The 17,590-nt window shown below is 51.0% G+C and overlaps 1 protein-coding gene across 1 annotated transcript in view; it reads right to left on the minus strand.

Moving 5' to 3' along the window:
* rngtt (RNA guanylyltransferase and 5'-phosphatase) overlaps positions 1–17,590 on the minus strand; it is a 55,676-nt gene that overhangs the window by 9,083 nt on the left and 29,003 nt on the right. Inside the window, exon 13 of the mRNA XM_067241032.1 lies at positions 8,321–8,389. Coding sequence (XP_067097133.1) covers positions 8,321–8,389 — 69 coding nt within the window. The remainder of the gene's footprint in view (positions 1–8,320; positions 8,390–17,590) is intronic.

Raw genomic sequence — 17,590 nt, forward strand, 5'->3', positions numbered from 1 at the left:
TCAGGATCAGATGAGCCAATGGTGGAACTGTCGGGTTACCCGGTAACAGAACTCTGCCCCCAGGGACTGTGGGAACAAGACGGATTCTTCAAGGAGACCTCAAGGATAAGCTTCAAAACATGATTGCGCAGTACGGGCATGCTTCTGCTTGTACAAGCACCCCCACAAGGTCCCAAACAAGGTAAAGCAGGAAAAAAAAACTTTCCAGGAAGAATGTGAAATATCCAATTGTGAAACGTGGGAGAATTGGTAGAGTGCATGCATTAAGCCCAGATAATAAACAACACATTCACTTTGACACAGCGAGGTGCTGACAAGGCTGTCAACTTCCAGAATGCGTCCACCTGAAGGGAAAATTCAATAATGTATCCAAGCTGACACCCCTATCCCCACAGCCAAGCAGCCTACACCCAGCAGCCCTCTACACCTGAGGCCTGTCGTCAAGACTCTGACAGGCAGCTCGCCTGCGTAGTCAACCCGAATGAGATGAAGGTCTCCGGGGTGGCCTAGCTGTCTAAGGACCTGTCTACAGAGCGCTGCTGGTCGATTCAGGTTAGGGCCGCTCAGCCTTCCAGGGAGACTGGCTGTGATGCTGTCCGTGTCCCGCAGTGTGCAGGGGTCCCTGAGGGGAAAGGCAGGCATCCAAGGACCAAGCACACAAACACACACACCCTCCAGCACTATGTTGATTGGATGGAACATCTGATATCCGCTACAGAGACGAGATCAACAATCAATACCGAGGTCTAGACGAGTCGAAAGGAGCAGGATCGAAATTTTAAAAAGATATATTATTTTATATGATGTAATGTCAAAGTTCTGCATCCATAACATAATCAAATTATTCATTTGAATCAGGCAAGGAGCATACAGCACAGTCTTAAGTTCTTCCTTTGTGTTCAACTGGTGTCAAAAAACGACTAATTTCTTCGGGCAGAATAAAAAGGATAGGTGGCCACATTTCTCCACCATTTACATTTAGTCATTTAGCAGACGCTCTTATCCAGAGCGACTTACAGTAAGTACAGGGACATTCTCCCCGAGGCAAGTAGGGTGAAGTGCCTTGCCCAAGGACACAACGTCAATTTGCACAGCCGGAAATCGAACCAGCAACCTGTGTGGCCCTCACCTGAAATCCTATAAGCCTACTGGCAGCAGAGCAGAGGAAGAGATTGGTTTGGGTTTAGAGAACGCCTGACTTTGTGTAGCAGGGTGTACCGAGGAGAGAAGAGTACAGTGTGTGCTTGTGATGTGTCCCTGACGGGTCCCTCTATGTGGGCAGAGGCCTTCACAGGCTCCAAAGCAGCGCTCTCCTCCACAATAGCCATTCAGTACAGGCAGCATGAGAGCAAGGCTCTCTTAAGGAACTGCCACAGAACATCATAGATATATATATACATATGTGTACACATAATATATAAATTCTTGTTCCTGTGGGTGTATAAAGTGGAAACATTGTTCCGTAGAGGTAGTGTCTCGGGGGCTGGGACATGAGCAGCTCTCTGGGAGCCAAGACTCCTCATTCATCTGACGAGCCAGTGTGTCCTGTCCCCACCTGGTGTCCCCACCTGGTGTCCTCACCTGGTGTCCCCACCTGGTGTCCCCACCTGGTGTCCCCACCTGGTGTCCTCACCTGGTGTCCCCACCTGGTGTCCTCACCTGGTGTCCCCACCTGGTGTCCCCACCTGGTGTCCTCACCTGGTGTCCTCACCTGGTGTCCCCACCTGGTGTCCCCACCTGGTGTCCCCACCTGGTGTCCTCACCTGGTGTCCCCACCTGGTGTCCCCACCTGGTGTCCTCACCTGGTGTCCCCACCTGGTGTCCCCACCTGGTGTCCCCACCTGGTGTCCTCACCTGGTGTCCCCACCTGGTGTCCCAGGTACCGTCCTGATATGTGCTGTGTTCCCAGACTCCTGTACCCTCCTGCCCCTTCCAAAACAACACAACCTGGACATGAGCACGAAAAGGTATCGAGACATAAAAAGGTCTGAATTTTTCATGCGACTTTCATTGCCAGGATTTCATACTGTGCAGCTATATTGATTCATACTGAATCGTTGCACGTCAAACAACCCACAGACTGCATTTCTGATCTCATTTCTGAACTTCTCCAATGAGATGAAACTGTATTAGGTATTAGGACAATGCACAGGAACATTTCTTACAAGAGAATTTCATCAACACTGGATCCATGACGGAATTAAATTGATGGGGATGGCAGCAAACTTGCCGCAGCACTCCACACTCTTGTGTGACCTTGGCAGTAGATTCAGAGAGACATCAGTGTCTTGCTATTCATTTCTGTCTTCTGACATGTCAAAACACAAGGCCACGCGGAAAACAATGTATGTCTTATTGAAGTGCGAAGTGCAAGAAAAGACCTTCGACGGAATTGAACACGAGCAAACATTTCTCTCACAGGGCTCTTCTACTGTCTGGAAGCTGCAATGCATGTACAGCACTGTGCAAGTCTTAAGCACCCCGAGATTTTCAACACAAATATTCTTGTCAATATATATATATTTTTTTTTGGTCTCCTGTATTTCTGCTGCAGTATAAAAGTGCAATGCTGAGAATGTGGAGGAACAGGGCAGGGTCTAGCAGGGGAAGAGGCTTCACACAGTGGAGGAACAGAGCAGGGTCTAGCAGGGGAAGAGGCTTCACACAGTGGAGGAACAGGGCAGGGTCTAGCAGGGGAAGAGGCTTCACACAGTGGAGGAAGCAGCACTGGAGCCTGGAGAGACTCCTGGCTGCTTCTCGCAGCCATCTGGTCCTGCGAGCAGGACTGGCATGGGTGAGGCCTACGTACTGCTGTCAGCCTGTTGCGATCTAAAGATCAGTCTTCCCACTGCCAGGATGACATCAGCAGAGGCCTCCCGTCATGTGACACTCAGGGATGAGGTGGTCCAGGAAGTGAGGCCAGCCAATCAGGGGTCAGAGGTTTGTCTTGAGTCTGACGCATGCTGTAGAGAGGTTTCGGACAGAAGAACTGCGATCGGGTGAAGAGTAGGATTGGGAATATTGCGATCCGCAGGGATCACGTGATCGCTTGCGTGACAAAGTGGTTGTTGTTCTGTGATTACACATCATCTATTACATCTTTTAAGATCAGACCCGCAAACAAAAATATAAGCTCAGATTTCCTTTGATATCACTTCTTTGATATTGCTTTTTACAGGGGCAGTCTCATTTGAATAAAGGCTCTCTGTGCAGAAGATTCTTAAAATGTTGAGGATTATAGACTAAAGACAGACTCCCTGAGGTGACTGTGGCCTCCAGCTCTGCATGTGTGTGTGTCCAACGCGTGTGTGTGTGTGTGTGTGTGTGTGTATAACAAAAGATGCTAGTAGGAACATGCTGTGCCAGTTCTGGAAAGAGAATAAAGACAACCTGGAGACAGGCTGTGGGCAGAGGCTGCACACACACCCACACACCCCCGCACGCACGCACACACACACTGAGGTGAAATGAAGATTATCCATCTGAACTGACTGGCATCAATTATCATGGGAGCTTTCACAAAAGTAGGATGGGGGAATTAATTTCATTACACTGGATAGTACCAGATTAGAAGTCTACCAAAACCAAGTCTAATAAGACTTTACAGGCAATTTCCCCCTCGAAACTGAAAGAGCCTGAAGAAGTGGTGAGGAGAGAGGGATTCTTGCAGATTTTTGGTACACCCTGTTCAAGATTACCATCTGGAGAATTGGCCCATTCTCCATCCAGCCATCTGCGGCAATGACGTTGTGTTCCGTTATTAATGTTCAGTTTTACTTTTATCCCCCCCACACAAAGATGCATTTCCCGAGGACACAATGTGTGAGGAGAGATAAGTGACCCGGGTCAGGAGACCAGAGACCACCGCTGTGCTGAGTACCACCAGACATCAGACCACCTGCATCCAAGCACTCGCTTTAAGACTCCGTTTATCTCAATCCTGCCCCACCCAACTTACATTCAACAAAAAAAGATTTATTGCTCATGGTCGACGGCTGAGAAGGTGATATATGATTTGAATGGAATTATTTTCTGTTTGTGTTTTCTACACTTTGCTGTCTAGAAGGGATCAGAGGTTTGGGAGGCCTTACCAGTCCGGTATTTTCTATCCTGTTCACACTGCTTTGTATGAAAGCTCCTAATTAACCTCCAAAGCCAAGGGCTGTGTCCTTAAAACTAAACATAAAAAACATCTATTTACTAGCGACTTCCCATGGCTTTGACTCAAAGCAAATTGAGATTTCTCAGCTTAGTAGAGCTTTAAAGTTTGAACCTGATCTCAGCCATCCTTAAAGGCATCTTCACAGTTGCCTGAAAACTAATTAAAGCCATTAAACAAGAGCAGCTGTCCTGGGCTGGGTCTTTAGGAGGAAGCGGTGTGGTGGTGCAGGACCTCCTGGGAGCTCAGGTGAGACAGGTGGCTCCTGAGGGCTGGGAGGAAAGCGCCCATCAGGGGCAGGATTCCCTCCGTCTGTGCCTCTCTCTCACATGGAACGCTGCACCCAGACTGCTCTACAGAGACAGACATCTGTACACATCATCCACAGACACAGTACTAATGCAGGGAGAATGAAAAGAAAAGTGTTTTGGGTGAGTGGCTTTGATGGTAGAGAGGGAGATATTTAGGTGTGAATCCTTTTCAACTCAACCCAAAATCGCTAGGTTCGCAGAACTGACCAATCCTGCCTTTAATATCCTTTATACAGCTGGTTTGACCAACAGCTCAAAAGGCTTATTCTGCAGCTCTAGTGATCAGATGTCACTGTGCTTCTTGGAACAAGCCACCCCAGTATGTTCACTACACTACGATCAGGTTAGGAATAAGAAGAGACCAGGGAAACGCCTTATGAATCCCTCATCTCCCCGTGTTCACAGGAGACGTGTATGTCGGTGATGGGGTCAGCCGGTGGTGTTGTCGGTCCTCTGCCAGTCCCTCGGCCCCGAGGTGAGACACGAGCACAAGGCAGACAGAGGCCATTGGCTGTGAACTGGCTCGGAGCAGACCCAGATAAGAGGGAGGGGGGGGCAGGGACCTAAAGTCCCCAGACACGTCCTGGTTACACCGATAAGAGAGGGGCGTGTGGGGTGGGGGAGGGGATGGCTCTGCCTCACCAGTGAAAGGATGAAGGTAAGTGATGCAGAGCCGGGGAGATCTGACGATAGGGGGAACCAACACTGGCTGGGGGACGTGGGGGGAGGGGGGCGGGGCTGTAGGCAGGAGAGGGCGACGCCCAGGGTCTACTGGATACAATAGCTTCCTCCTGCTGTGGCTGACATGGTTCTGGTGAAGTGGAACCCCATATGCTTGGATGCAGGACACGTGAACCGACAAGTCTGCATTGGCGAAAAGGTCAGTCTCTGTTAAAACCAAGGTTCAACTCTGGGGTGAGGGATTCATATAGAGCTGTATAAAACATGGGCCAATCTCTCTCTCTCTCTTCTCTCTCGCCCTGTTTTTCTGGTCTCTGAACCTGTTCCTGCACCCCGCTGACAGGCTCTATTCACACACGATGAAAAGCTTTCCCTTTTGCGCAGTTCAGTGGAGACCCAGGCTGCGAAACAGCTCCTACACCATCAACACCATTCGACAGACTGCTTAGTTCCTCTTGCATGAGTTGGATGAGCCGTGCCGTCGCTGAGAGGAAAGGTCAGTGGGTGGAATCACACTGGTCCTACCTGTTGTCTAATCCTCATCCATGCTGAGAACACCACAAACTTATAATAATAATAAAAAAAAGTGAAAAAAGACATTTTTACATTTAGTCATTTAGCAGACACTCTTATCCAGAGCGACTTACAGTAAGTACATTCCCCCCGAGGCAAGTAGGGTGAAGTGCTTTGCCCAAGGACACAACGTCATTTTGCACGGCCGGGAATCGAACTGGCAACCTTCTGATTACTAGCCCGATTCCCTAACCGCTTAGCCACCTGACTCCGGATATGGGACACTGTGTGCCCAGACCCCTGACTATGTTACCAAAAAGACACCCTGTAAAAAACAAAAACTTAAAAATATATATTGTCACTTCAGATCTGATTCCAACTGCATTTCGTTGTACTGTACTTGTTCAATGATGAATAAAGTGGAATCTAATCTAGAGCCCTTTTTCATACATGAACACTTTGCACTGTCATAATCTGCTCCCTCCTCAGCATGAATAACAGATGAAACAAACAACAAAATCTGGAATTTAATTAGTGTTCTCAGCAAAACTCTTCTCCTCCCTTGCGTGAAATGTACGCATCAGAGCCGAGCGTGAAACCCTTCCAGGGAACAGGGAGCATCCCCAAAGCTGGGACTGTCAAAAACATCTGACAACCATTCTAACAGTGAGATTGTTATGTGGGGTTTTAACAGTATGCTAAAAGCAGAGGCCAGCTATGGGGACGGTGTTGTGATATTAATGACATAAATGACGCAACAATTAGCTACACTGAAAGAGATTCCAGTGACGAGGCATTTGTGTTATGGAGGAGTGAAGCTATTACCCTGCCTAATCTCGTTTCAGGGCCCTCCTGGGGGCTGATGCTATATAGCTACTGAGCTTTCATAACCTCTGTTATTATGCCTGAAAACAGAGCAACAGAAAAACAAAAGCATTTACGGCCAAGAGTCTGCGGATAGAACGTGCTTTAGCAACAGACAGCCCCGTGGCGCTGGGCTTCTGCTTCGAAACAAACGTCCCTTAAATAACTGGCGCCTTACAACAGCAAAAAGGACACGACCGTGTAGTGATATAAAAGTTGCAGCTTTAATAAAAAGAGCTTGATGCCACAAAAGCGCGGCTGCCGTTGCTAGGATGCTTTCCCTGTGGCCGTGCGATGCATCACGGCTGAACTGCGCCATGGCAACATGGCCAGCAGCTAGCTTCTAACAAGCTGGTCAGATTCCATTCCAGGGGGGCTGATTGATTGAGGTCTTAGTCAAATAGTTCCATCTCCTGGTTCAGGCTACTTATGAAGCGATTGATATATTCTCTGCTACACCATGGGGTGTAGACTCCAGATATGAAATCGATATCATCAAACATGGCCTTATTGTCCGGGAGTCAGGTGGCTGAGCTGTTAGGGAATCGGTCTAGTAATCTGAAGGTTGCCGGTTCGATTCCCGGCTGTGTAAAATGGAGTCAGGTGGCTGAGCGGTGAGGGAATCGGGCTAGTAATCCAAAGGTTGCCAGTTCGATTCCCGGTCATGCCAACTGACGTTGTGTCCTTGGGCAAGGCACTTCACCCTACTTGCCTCAAGGGAATGTCCCTGTACTTACTGTAAGTCGCTCTGGATAAGAGCGTCTGCTAAATGACTAAATGTAATGTAATGTAATATATTCGCTGCTACACCATGGGGTGTAGACTCCAGATATGAAATCGATATCATCAAACATGGCCGTATTGGGGAAAAACTGGACAGCGCTCCCATTGGTAAACAAGTAATGTCACAAGGACAAGAGAAGGGCAGGCGGAGCCCTCCTGAGGTCAGGGGAAAGGTTAGACTTCCTCTAGAGGAAGCTGGCGGGGAGCTTCTGCTCTCTCAAACCACATCACCTCAGCTAGACGACCAGCAGACTCCAGGGCGCCTTGTGCCCAATTACAGAAGTAAAAGCAGCGAAGGTAAAAAAAAAAAAACAGGAACTAAATACATCCCGTGTTTGTACGGCCTAGCCCCTGGCCAAACTGAAATGATTGAGTTGAGCTGGATGAAGTTTTGTCATGAGAACACAGAGTCATCTGCTGCGGCACGCAGGACCTGTGAGCGGCAGTGTGATGCACAGTGTGTCCTTGGATTAAAAACCCTGAAAAAGAGTAACCTTCTCCACACCATCCTGCTGCACTGAGCCTGCTCTCAGCATCCTGTTACAGACCTGGTCCTGCTCTCAGCAGCCTGTTACAGACCTGAGCCTGCTCCCAGCATCCTGTTACAGACCTGAGCCTGCTCTCAGCATCCTGTTACAGACCTGAGCCTGCTCTCACCATCCTGTTACAGACCTGAGCCTGCTCCCAGCAGCCTGTTACAGACCTGAGCCTGCTCTCAGCAGCCTGTTACAGACCTGAGCCTTCTCGCACGCTTGACCCAGCGTGGGTTAGGGTTAGAGCAGGCTCAGGTCTGTAACAGGATGCTGGGAGCAGGCTCAGGTCTGTAACAGGCCAAGCCCCCAACACTCCGCCTGGGGTCGAGGTGACGTGGACACTGGGAGCTAGCAGTGTTCTGTAAAAGCAGAGGCAGTCATGCGTCCGTGTAGCTGCAGCGTGGGTGAATGGAAAGCGTGTTGCCTGTGGAGACGGACGCTGTGGAAAACAGATGGACTGCTGAAGACAGACTCACCCCGCACGGCTGGAAGATCAGCCCGTCCACCTCATGGCTGACCTGGGAGGTGAAGCTGCCCTCCAGGAGCTGGAAAACACAACAGGAGAGATTTCAGCAGTCAGGCTTAGGAGCAGAGACATTCAGGACAATAGTCTGGGCTGGGGATACCTTGGCATTTATATCTGACATCCCATAGCTACGATATGAGAGATAATTGTTGGATTATATATAGGTATAATACATGTGGACCTAGTCTGAAATGAAGGCAGATCTTCTGTCCTCCATCACTGCAGGGCCTTGCAGGCGTTTCGGTTCCCATCACTGTGACTCGTATTTATATATCTATAGATATATATATATAGAGGGAGAGGTATTGCTATGTATTGACATGGTGGTTAATGTAACCTTAGTGTAAACTCCAGAGCATCCAGTACTGCAGCGCTCTATGGTGTGGTCACCAGTCATTACAGCATTTAAAACAGGGAACAGGAGAAATCTACCAGACTGAGTGAAAGACTTGTATCTGTTGCCACTAATCAATCGTGATCATTAACCCTGGATCAAGCCGTCACGTCTGAGACTACTAATGCTCTGCTGGAACATCAAGGCTCATAACATGACACCTCAGGTAATAGACTGAAGCAGCACGATCCACTGGGCCCTTGCTGGTTAATTCAAAGAAAAAAGGAAATTTGTGTCTAGACTTTTCACACAATGGGCATATATTTCTACTGTGTGCAGTGTGCTAGAGGCACAAATAGTGTCTGGCTTCTGTGTACCGAGATAGAGAGCAGCCAATCAAAAGCAGCTAGGTAGGCAGCCTCCATCGACACTGTGAGCCGAGTTTCAGTCAACATAAGGTGAAGCAGCCTCATGCACACTGGACTCGGATGAATAAGATCTGAGCAGAACTTCTGAGTTGAAGCCCCCATTCAAGCTATCCGTGACGTATTTCTGTCTTGTGTCTTTGCCGTAGAGATGACTGCAGGTCACTTTGGGTGAGGCTGGTTGTACCAATGGGAGTCAGGTGGCTGAGCGGTTAGAGAATTGGGCTAGTAACCAGAAGGTCGCTGGTTCAATTCCCGGCCATGCCACATGACGTTGTGTCCTTGGGCAAGGCACTTCACCCTACTTGCCTCGGGGGGAATGTCCCTGTACTTACTGTAAGTCGCTCTGGATAAGAGCGTCTGCTAAATGACTAAATGTAGATGTACCACTGATGCCCTGAAGCTGTGGGGGCCCTGGGGGCTATGTGGCCCTCTGAGGGGCTGCCTGACCCCCCGTGCCACCTGGTACACAGCAGCGTGGGGAGGGCGATGCCCCCCGAGGCTAGGGGCCTGACGGAGCAGGCATTCATGGAACAGCAATTAGCAGGAGGGATTAACGTAAGGGGCTACCTACCAAATGTCAGTCAAGAGAAATACACTGAAAACTAATGACGCAGGCTTGCACTGAGCACCTGCAAGCATACATTACTCTAAATTGATGTCAAACTGAAATGATTGTTTTGTATACTATTTTTTTTTGTATTTCGATCTTGTTCAAACGCACATCAAACACTGATGTAAGACAACCGCTCAATGTAATGCACTCAAAATGTCACCACAGGTGTCAGTATCAAACATGGCTGTTAAAATAATCTCCTCAAATGCCACGTGTAAATTGGAGCCAGCAAGAATGACTCAGAGATGGATAAATCCTGTTAAAATAACTATATACCCGTGTCATAATAAGAAGCCATGAAGGTCAAAGAATCCTTTTCGGCCCTTTCTCAAACCTATTCTGTAAAACTATTACCCTGACAGGGTTCTCTACCTGCGCCTTAAGTGCTTAAGCATCAGCAATAACTTGTTTAGCTGGCAGGACCCGGCACTGGCCCACAGAGGAAGTAGAAGCACATTAGTTTGAAGGAAAAGATCAGGTAACACAGCCAGTGAGCTGAGCCAAAACAAACAACCAAGGGCAGCAAGGTGAGACGAAGACCTTCCAGCGGAGACACAGTCATCTGCGCTCAGCCACAGAAGTCATTTACACTCAGAGACACACGAGTCTGAAGAGGCTCTTTCCCCTCCGGCCCCATCTGACATTTCACTTAGTCGGTCTGGTCTGCCAGCGAGTGTGTGTGCGGATGAACCTGTGTGGCGTGCTCACTACCGGAGGAGACGAGAGGCATGGTCTGGATGAACCTGTGTGGCGTGCTCACTACCGGAGGAGACGAGAGGCATGGTCTGGATCTCAGCTAGACGCACCTGATGGCACGCTCTCTAAAGGACGGGATGCTGCTGGGGCTGCACAGCTGGAGAGCCGAGGGAAATCATTTCCCCCTCCAATCATGTGAACATACACAGATTGTTGGATTTGAAGTTATTACTTAACAGGTGCCGTCAAGTATACAGTAGATAAGCATAGTGGAGAATGTCCTGTCCTGTCCCGCCCCCCCCCCCCCCTTGCTTCACACTCTGTGTGAAGCAAGGCCTCACATTGAAGCTCCACTTTCATGTTCACATGAAGAAGAGGCCGAAAGCCGAGCTGAATAGAGCAGGGCGAGCCCTCGTAGGCAGAGGATCTGGAGTCTCCTTTCAGCCCTTCTCCCCCGTGCTGCCTCCTCCTCCTCCCCCGTGCTGCCTCCTCCTCCTCCTCCTCCCCCGTGCTGCCTCCTCCTCCTCCCCGTGCTGCCTCCTCCTCCCCCGTGCTGCCTCCTCCTCCTCCCCCGTGCTGCCTCCTCCTCCTCCCCCGTGCTGCCTCCTCCTCCTCCCCCGTGCTGCTGCCTCCTCCTCCTCCCCCGTGCTGCCTCCTCCTCCTCCTCCCCCGTGCTGCCTCCTCCTCCCCCGTGCTGCCTCCTCCTCCTCCCCCGTGCTGCCTCCTCCTCCTCCTCCCCCGTGCTGCCTCCTTCTCCTCCCCCGTGCTGCCTCCTCCTCCTCCCCCGTGCTGCCTCCTCCTCCTCCCCCGTGCTGCCTCCTCCTTCTCCCCCGTGCTGCCTCCTCCTCCTCCCCCGTGCTGCCTCCTCCTCCTCCCCCGTGCTGCCTCCTCCTTCTCCCCCGTGCTGCCTCCTCCTCCCCCGTGCTGCCTCCTCCTCCTCCCCCGTGCTGCCTCCTCCTTCTCCCCCGTGCTGCCTCCTCCTCCCCCGTGCTGCCTCCTCCTCCCCCCTGCTGCCTCCTCCCTCCCCCCCGCAGGGAGCGCAGCCAGCCTGCTGTGGAGTGGGGAGCCCAGCAGGGCTCCACCAACACGTCCACCTCAGCAGAAGAGGAGCCCTGGAGTGCTCCAGCAGGGCCTGCCTGCCGTGACCTCCCCCAGACGAGGAGCAGCGAGCCTGCGGAGGAGCAGCGAGCCTGCGGAGGAGCAGGAGGAGCCACGCCTCCCCATCAGACGACACGTCAGGGTTTCTCCGGAGACCATCGGAGAGAGAGGAAGATGATGACAGACTCGAGACCCACCATGCCCTCAAGACAAAAAAAAACAAAAAAAAAACAAACAACTAAACTCCAGGCAGAGCTTATTCCCCCTCCTGTTCGTCTATCTTCCTATTCCATGAGGAAGGGTGTCAGGGTGATGGACGCGAGGGCATGTTCCTCTCCTCTGTTCAGCGTCCGGGCTCATTTCACATGGTGACACAGTGATGAATCATACCTTGGGTGATGATGGCTGGGGTGCATTAAAATGACAGAAAACATGTTGTCCTTCTCCTGGATCTCTCTGTCTCTGTCTCTCGCTCTCCCTTTCCTGACAATCATTCCCACACACTCGATGAGGCCGTGTTTGTTCAAAAACAAATCACACCAGAAAATCTCTAACCATTAACCATCTTCGACTTTTAACACAGACGAGCGACAGCAGGAAGTTTATAATGATATTCATGGAATCTCAAACACTGTGTTTGGCAAAAAACAAGGACACTATCCCATCATGATGGAACGTGACACACGATTGGGTGATTTATAACAGCCAAGTGCTCGCCTTCCTCACCTTACTCTTCCTACAACACATTTAAAAAGCCTGAGCACTGTATTAGTCCACCCGTGAGGTGGTCTAACTGAGGAACAACACTGCTTGTCCTGCTACCTGCTTGTCTCCTCTCCCCCCTGTGGGGGCTCACAGCAAGGTGACAACCCTTCAGGGCACGCCGCAGATGGGAGTGAAAGTGTGTGTGTGTGTGTGTGGGAGGGAGGGTGCTGACATTCAACACATTCAATAAATAACGTACAATTAACAAAAGGCTTTCAATTTGTTTCTCAACCACAGCTGCTGTAATGACTGGTGAAAATGCCGAAATATGCAAACGAGTTTATCTGAGACTTGCAGTGTTCCTGTCAGCTTGGCTCTTAGACTGAATATCATCAACACGGATCATTCTGACGTGTACAAAATCTCTAAATCATTGTTGAGTCACAACAATCTGATAAAGGTAAAAGGAAAGGCATCGAAAATCCCATGTTCAGATTGAAGAAGAAGGAAAAACCAGCTGTCGAAAGCAAATGAGGGGTAAGTGTGAGAGAGCAGGAATGTGCCGGAAACAAGAATTCTCGTCACCAGACCGTGAACACACCAGTTTCATTCTGACCCAACATGGGGTGGCACAGAATCACCTCCCTCCCCTCTATCATTTCTGAATGTATGAAAGCAGAACCAATGTCAGACCAGGAGAACTGGTGTGTCAGATTAGAGGACCTCTTCACTCTGCACACAAGGCAACTGGAAGATAAACTCTAGCTATGGCCAATGGTTTTGGAATGGCTAACCTGCAAAACTGAGATTTCCACATTAAACTGGGAATATTTTAAAGATTATCCAGCAGCATTCGACTTAAGGGAACCAATTTCACAGTTTAAATTATTATGTTCAGTGCTGGTTCATTTTGAAACATTACTTTAAGATGTATTTATCATGTGTTATTTTGCTCTCTTTTCGGTTATAATGTGAAAGCATTGCTGGTCACCTCCTTCATGCTGTTCGTTAAAATCCATCTGACATGTGTGCTCTTCTGGCTGTGCAATGCTAAAACTGGGGAGTATTTATAAAACAACACTGTTTCGCCTCATTATTTTCCCAGACTAGCCCCCCGAGTACATTTACATTTAGTCATTTAGCAGACGCTCTTATATCCAGAGCGACTTACAGTAAGTACAGGGACATTCCCCCCCGAGGCAAGTAGGGTGAAGTGCCTTGCCCAAGGACACAACGTCAGTTTGCATGACCGGGAATCGAACTGGCAACCTTCGGATTACCAGCCCGATTCCCTCACCGCTCAGCCACCTGACTCCCACCTGGAGTACACCTGGAGTAGAGTTATGCCCTGGCCCTCACAGGAGGCCATCTTATTTCCATGCACCTGCATCACCTCGAAATTCTCTGAGAGTTTCAGGAGCCGAAGCTTAATGGAATGCAGGGAGGGTAGATTGATATTCCAATCAGACCGTGAAGCTGTTTGCCAAGAGCTCCTTTGATGCCTAATGCGACTGGCCTTCAGAAGCAGTCACGGAGCGTCCTCCTGTTAACCGCAGCAGCCGACATTGTCGAGCAGGCAAGGCTGTGACGCCAGCGCCCAGAACCCCAGGTCACACCAGGAGAGCCGGTCTGAAAGAGGGAGCAGGCTTAGGGGGCTTCTCTGATGGATTCAATCGAACGTTTTCTCATCAATGTCTTTATGTCTGCACGCGCTGAGTGAGACAGGGTAGACGGAGGCCTGGGGGGAAGGATCATGAATAAGAGTGATCAGGGTTACGGGTGATCTGAATACGAGATGGCTTGAGGTTGATGTGTTCAGTGTTGTGGCTGCGTCAACCCAGAGTTTCTAACGTGTCTACCTTATCGACGGCACCACAGGCAGATCCAGTTCCTCTTTCCCCCTGGGCTGATTTTCATCACAGCACATCTAGAATCCGAAAATTACACTGATTCACATCCTTCCATTGACTATGGTGGCACACCCACTTACAGCCTCCATTAAGAAAGCTTGCGAGCATATTCTCTCTCAGACAGCACAGCGCCCCAATCCCATCATCCCTCTGTAAGTACTCTATACTCATCCCCCCAGTTCCCCCCAGTGATTTCCTGACTGCTGAACTATCAGGCTCCGCAGCGATAACAGCCTCATTCTGCAGGATGGTAGGAGGCTTCATGAGTCATGGAAACGCTTGATGGGAATTCATCAGGCGGAGGCGAGGTTAGAAGTTTCCATAGTATCAGTGATCCCTTCTGGACCACGGGACGCTGCACTTGTAATGCTATGGAAGCGAGGGGGACTGTTGAGTGCTGGGCACAGATCTCTTTTTAACTTTAAAGTTATTGTGATGTCGTCACTTCGAAAACTCTCGTCTTTCACAGTCCATCCTAGAAAACCTACTGCTGTTCAACGTTCTCAGAACAATCCCCATGTTCCCCCCCATGGTGAGGAAAGCGTCCCGGTGGGGGGAGTGGATTGGCAGCGTGGTGAGCAGAGCCTCGCTGGGGACCTGCGACAGAGGGAAGGAGAGCAGGGATGGAGGGGGCTGGTGTGACTCACCCTGCCCTGCGAGGACACAGACGCTCAGACCCAGAGAGCTGCTGTCTGAAACATCAGGAGAACCCACAACTCCAGAGTGTCTGAAATATGACTGAAGCCTGCGGACTTTGCTCACTGAGCCCAAGGCTTTCTCCAACAGTGGCGTACGAGCACTGTTTGGATATGGGTGTGTACCGGGGGAGGGAGGGAGGACAAGTGAGCCACAAGTCAATTATACAGAAAGCACATCTTTACATCGCTATGGCTATTTAAAAAGACACTCGTACTGAATTCAGCAAATAACAGCCTCCCCATTCGTTTTTTTTTCTTCCTGCGTCATCAATTGCATAACATGAAAAAAGGGTCTGAGCAAAGATGGATATAATCTTCAATGCAACTGAGGTAAACAAACTATTACTCATCGGTCCCACAGCATGCAGTTGCAGGTTGGAATAATCCTTCCACAACAAGAAAGATGTTTCTCCTGGGTGACTGTAGAGGCTAGGGGTGAGAATGCAGGTTGCAAGCTAGAAGGCGTCCTTGGATCCACCTTCCAGGGAGACTGCAGTACCACAGCCAGTGGTTTGAGAAACACTGAATGTTTCAGAGTACCTGGGAATATTTGTGGTATTTTCCAAAGCTAAATAACTGTTGCATGCATGTCTACTTAATGACAGCATTATTAAATCTGCAACTAAAAACATTTTCAAAAGGAGAAAGTGTATCTAGAACGTGACACTTATAAAATAAAAAAATAAACTAGAGGACAAATAGTTCACACTATTCTAGCGGGCGTTCGCTGAAAGCAAATAAGTTATTACACGCTTCCATGGTTTTAAATGAGTAGAATACTGATAAGGGAAGGTAGAGATGCTATCGGCATCACAATGTTTGTAATGAGAGGAAATAAAACCAGAACTCAAATGACTGGTGCAATTAAGGGATGAATGAAATGCCAGACTGAACATGAGACAAATCTGGATTCCAAGATAGCTGTCTGGGCTTAGTCCTCGTAATGACCACAGACATGACGAAACACCCCCCCCACCTCACACACACACCCCCACACACACACCCCCACCCCCACACCCCCCCACACACACGCACCCCCACACACACGCACCCCCACACACGCACCCCCACACACGCACCCCCACACACACACAACCCCCACACACGCACCCCCACACACGCACCCCCACACACACACAACCCCCACACACACACGCACCCCCACACACGCACCCCCACACACACACAACCCCCACACACACACCCCCACACACACCCCCCCACACACACACCCCCACACACACGCACCCCCACACACGCACCCCCACACACGCACCCCCCCCCACACACACCCCCCCCCACACACACCCCCCCACACACACACCCCCACACACCCCCACACACACGGTGTGCAGGCCGGCTCCTTGCCTGGTGCCTCCCTCCCATCACGTTCACCTTGAGGGGCTGGAGGGCAGATGTCCAGAGCGGACGCCAGGTCAGTGAGGCGGCCGACCCCCCCTCCCCCTCGCCCTGACAGACAGACGGGGCTCCGCTAATGAGACACACCGCTGAGTGGGATGTACTCTCCTTTAGCCTGCCACTTTGAATCCCCTACGACAGCCACAACAGCCCCCCAGGACAAGTGTTGGAAACCTTGCAGCAATGTGAGAGCACAAAGAGGAGGCGTCTCCACATAAACAGCCCGGGTAATGAGGGCTGGTGCAGCCAGGAGATGGACAGGCTGGGGGAGAAGAGACAAGCTGCCTGTCTGCCTGCCTCCAGCATGAAGCACCCGCCTGTCTGTCTGTCTGCCTCCAGCATGAAGCACCCGCCTGTCTGTCTGTCTGCCTCCAGCATGAAGCACCCACCTGTCTGTCTGTCTGCCTCCAGCATGAAGCACCCGCCTGTCTGTCTGTCTGCCTCCAGCATGAAGCACCCGCCTGTCTGTCTGTCTGCCTCCAGCATGAAGCACCCGCCTGTCTGTCTGTCTGCCTCCAGCATGAAGCACCCACCTGTCTGCCTGTCTGTCTGCCTCCAGCATGAAGCACCCACCTGTCTGCCTGTCTGCCTCCAGCATGAAGCACCCGCCTGCCTGTCTGCCTGCCTCCAGCATGAAGCACCCACCTGTCTGCCTGCCTGCCTGCCTCCAGCATGAAGCACCCGCCTGTCTGCCTGCCTCCAGCATGAAGCACCCACCTGCCTGTCTGCCTCCAGCATGAAGCACCCGCCTGCCTGTCTGTCTGCCTCCAGCATGAAGCACCCACCCGCCTGCCTGTCTGTCTGCCTCCAGCATGAAGCACCCACCTGCCTGTCTGTCTGCCTCCAGCATGAAGCACCCACCTGCCTGTCTGTCTGCCTCCAGCATGAAGCACCCGCCTGCCTGTCTGTCTGCCTCCAGCATGAAGCACCCACCTGTCTGTCTGCCTCCAGCATGAAGCACCCGCCTGCCTGTCTGCCTGCCTCCAGCATGAAGCACCCACCCGCCTGCCTGTCTGTCTGCCTCCAGCATGAAGCACCCGCCTGCCTGTCTGCCTGCCTCCAGCATGAAGCACCCACCTGTCTGCCTGCCTGCCTGCCTCCAGCATGAAGCACCCGCCTGTCTGTCTGCCTGCCTCCAGCATGAAGCACCCGCCTGTCTGCCTGCCTCCAGCATGAAGCACCCGCCTGTCTGCCTGCCTCCAGCATGAAGCACCCGCCTGTCTGTCTGTCTGCCTCCAGCATGAAGCACCCGCCTGCCTGTCTGTCTGCCTCCAGCATGAAGCACCCACCTGCCTGTCTGTCTGCCTCCAGCATGAAGC

The sequence above is a fragment of the Osmerus mordax genome, chromosome 8 (genome assembly GCF_038355195.1).
Source record: "Osmerus mordax isolate fOsmMor3 chromosome 8, fOsmMor3.pri, whole genome shotgun sequence".
NCBI lineage: Eukaryota > Metazoa > Chordata > Actinopteri > Osmeriformes > Osmeridae > Osmerus > Osmerus mordax.